Source organism: Austrofundulus limnaeus, unplaced genomic scaffold (assembly GCF_001266775.1).
Source record: "Austrofundulus limnaeus strain Quisiro unplaced genomic scaffold, Austrofundulus_limnaeus-1.0 Scaffold2727, whole genome shotgun sequence".
NCBI lineage: Eukaryota > Metazoa > Chordata > Actinopteri > Cyprinodontiformes > Rivulidae > Austrofundulus > Austrofundulus limnaeus.
In genome coordinates, this window is record NW_013955129.1 from 10,598 (window position 1) to 13,069 (window position 2,472).

At 37.0% G+C, this 2,472-nt stretch overlaps 1 protein-coding gene across 1 annotated transcript in view; it reads right to left on the minus strand.

Moving 5' to 3' along the window:
* LOC106511375 (spectrin beta chain, non-erythrocytic 4) overlaps window positions 1–1,847 on the minus strand; it is a gene marked incomplete at both ends in the record, with an annotated part of 10,955 nt that extends 9,108 nt beyond the window's left edge. The window contains 2 exon segments of the mRNA XM_014000131.1: window positions 335–576; window positions 1,713–1,847. Coding sequence (XP_013855585.1) covers window positions 335–576; window positions 1,713–1,847 — 377 coding nt within the window.
* Between the last annotated feature and the right edge of the window lie 625 nt (window positions 1,848–2,472).

Sequence of the window (2,472 nt, forward strand, 5' to 3'; positions counted from 1 at the left end):
CCAGACCTGTCGTATATTTTACGAGCAGTCAGTCTGCTGTTATCTAGAAGGATTTCTCAAAGTCTCAAAACAAGATCAAAAAGACTTTTTGGCTGATATAAGATTTTAAAACTTGGTTAGATGGACATTTTTTGCAGTGTAAAAATCAAATTACCTTGATTAATGGAACTCATAAAATTGGTTCCAGTTTGCCTATGCTTCGACACTAAGCATCTATCATTCTGTCCACACAAGAACACAAAGTCATTCCGTTTAAGAATATGCAGTTTGGCATTTACCTGGAAGTTTTGCACATTTCATGACAAAAGATGGTGCACAGAGCAACAAGAATTACCTTGGTTCATCCCATCTTATTTGGCCCATAATGCCTTCCATCCACATTAGGTTTTCTCGCACCACAGAGAAGAACTGCACTTTGTCAGTTACTGAAGTCACTTGGATACGACTGGCCTCACAAGAGCTCAGCAGGTCCTTCCATGTCTCCATCACTTCCTGTTCTTTTACCATTATGGCCTCAGCCTTCTCACCAGCATAAATGGTCCTCAGCTGAGCAGCATTCTCCTGCAGCTGRCTCACCTGAATATAAAGAGAAGAATGGTGGTTACTGGCTAAATATCCCAAAATTAGTTTCTTCTACAAAATACAAAACGTCTTTGAGCCTTTAATTATTAAAAGAGTTAGCACAAAGTCTTTCTGGTTGGAGTTTGCATGTGTCATTTTATAAACCTCAAAGATTTTCACGCAGAAATGGCTTATCAGATATTCATGAAATTTGTCACAGACCTTTAGACTCTCACCCTGACCCTAAACTAAAGGCAATTATMCACAAATAAAGTGGCAAAAACAACCTAGCTTTACTTGAAAGAATGTTTTTGCCTACCACCTTTCATTCCAAAATTTTATATTGACATCATCTTATGTTTAGAGATTATAAATACGTTTATATATGGCTGTTTCTGTCAAACCTTGAAAAAAGAAGATAAAAAGTGGGACCTAATGCTAAAATGCAATATGAAGGTGATAGCCTGTTAGCATTTYGTGTATCTGTTATGAATGACACAGCTACTACCCAATCAAATTTTAGTGCAATAAGTGACACAGTCCACAGGGAGGCATCCAGGGGACCTGTGAAATGCACCAAGTTATAGTCATTTTTGTGTAGGTGGCTGTCTTGAATTGGGTTGACTCCCAAGGTTAACAGGTTGCAGATGCACAGCTAGAGATTACCTTTAGAACGTTTCATTAAAATCCGTCCAGATGGATATTTTGCTAACAGATAGTTTGTTTCAACATTCACTAGTTTAGTTTTAAACACAGATCTTTTAAATTAAATTAGCACGTGTAGCAGGTMTGTGATCAGTCTCAGCTAAAACCAAATCAAACTTTAGCTTATCATCTGTAAACCTGATGAAATACTGTCAGTTTTACGGTTGCAAAATATTTCTYTTCTGCTGTAACCATCTCGTATCAAGCTGACTTCAAAAGTCGTTTAGTTATCGATGACAAACCAATGATTGTTTTCTGTACTTTTAATAAAATTTGGTCTGTGTTTTACAAAATATTCTTTTAAAGTAAAAATAAAAACACACTCACAAAAACATAGGAAAAACATTATCACACTGTCTTTGCCATCAGCAGCAGGTTTATTTATTTATTTATTTATTTGTTTGTTTGTTTGTTTGTTTTACTTTGGGAGGAATTATTTCACTTGCCTGTGCAACTAGCAGTTGAAGGGCATGTTCAAAGGAGTGCATAAGTCTCTGCAGGGTAGCTGGATTGGTGATGTTGACCTGGCACGCCCTCACCTCGGGCAGTTGCTTCATCTTGCCTGCAATCTGTGCCGAGACCTACAACACAAGGAAACATTGCCAACTAGACAAACAAGTGTGCATTGCAAATGGAGCATGCGGTTGTCTGAAACGATGCTTGTGGCATGAACAAACGTGACTCCCGACATGATCTATTGAACACCACCAATCACGTCAGCTAACTCTCCCTGTTCTGAAAAAGCTGTTTTAGAGACAAAATTCTATCCTAGCTTCAATAATCTGTCCGTGTCTGCAGATAATGCTGACACAACAGCATGTTTTAATTTTTAAGATTTATTGTAAAGAAAATAATCATCAACACGATTTTCCCTTTAAATGTATTTTATTTCATGTGTGTATTATCTTACTGTGATCTAAAGATGATTTCTGAACTGTCATTTAATTTTCACATCAGTGTTAATTGAACTGACTGTTCTTTTTTCTTTCTCTTGAGTAGATGAGAAGGAAACGACAGCTGCATGCAGGCTGTTTGACCATGACACTACTCTATCCAGTAAACATATTTCTTCCAGAAAGAAATATTTTGACTTCGGTGACAAGAGACCCGGGCCTGTATTTATCAAATTTCTTAGAGTGGATTTACTCCTACTCTCATACTTAAAGAGTAGCTTACCCCAAAATTAACTTTTTTTAGCTGATAAAC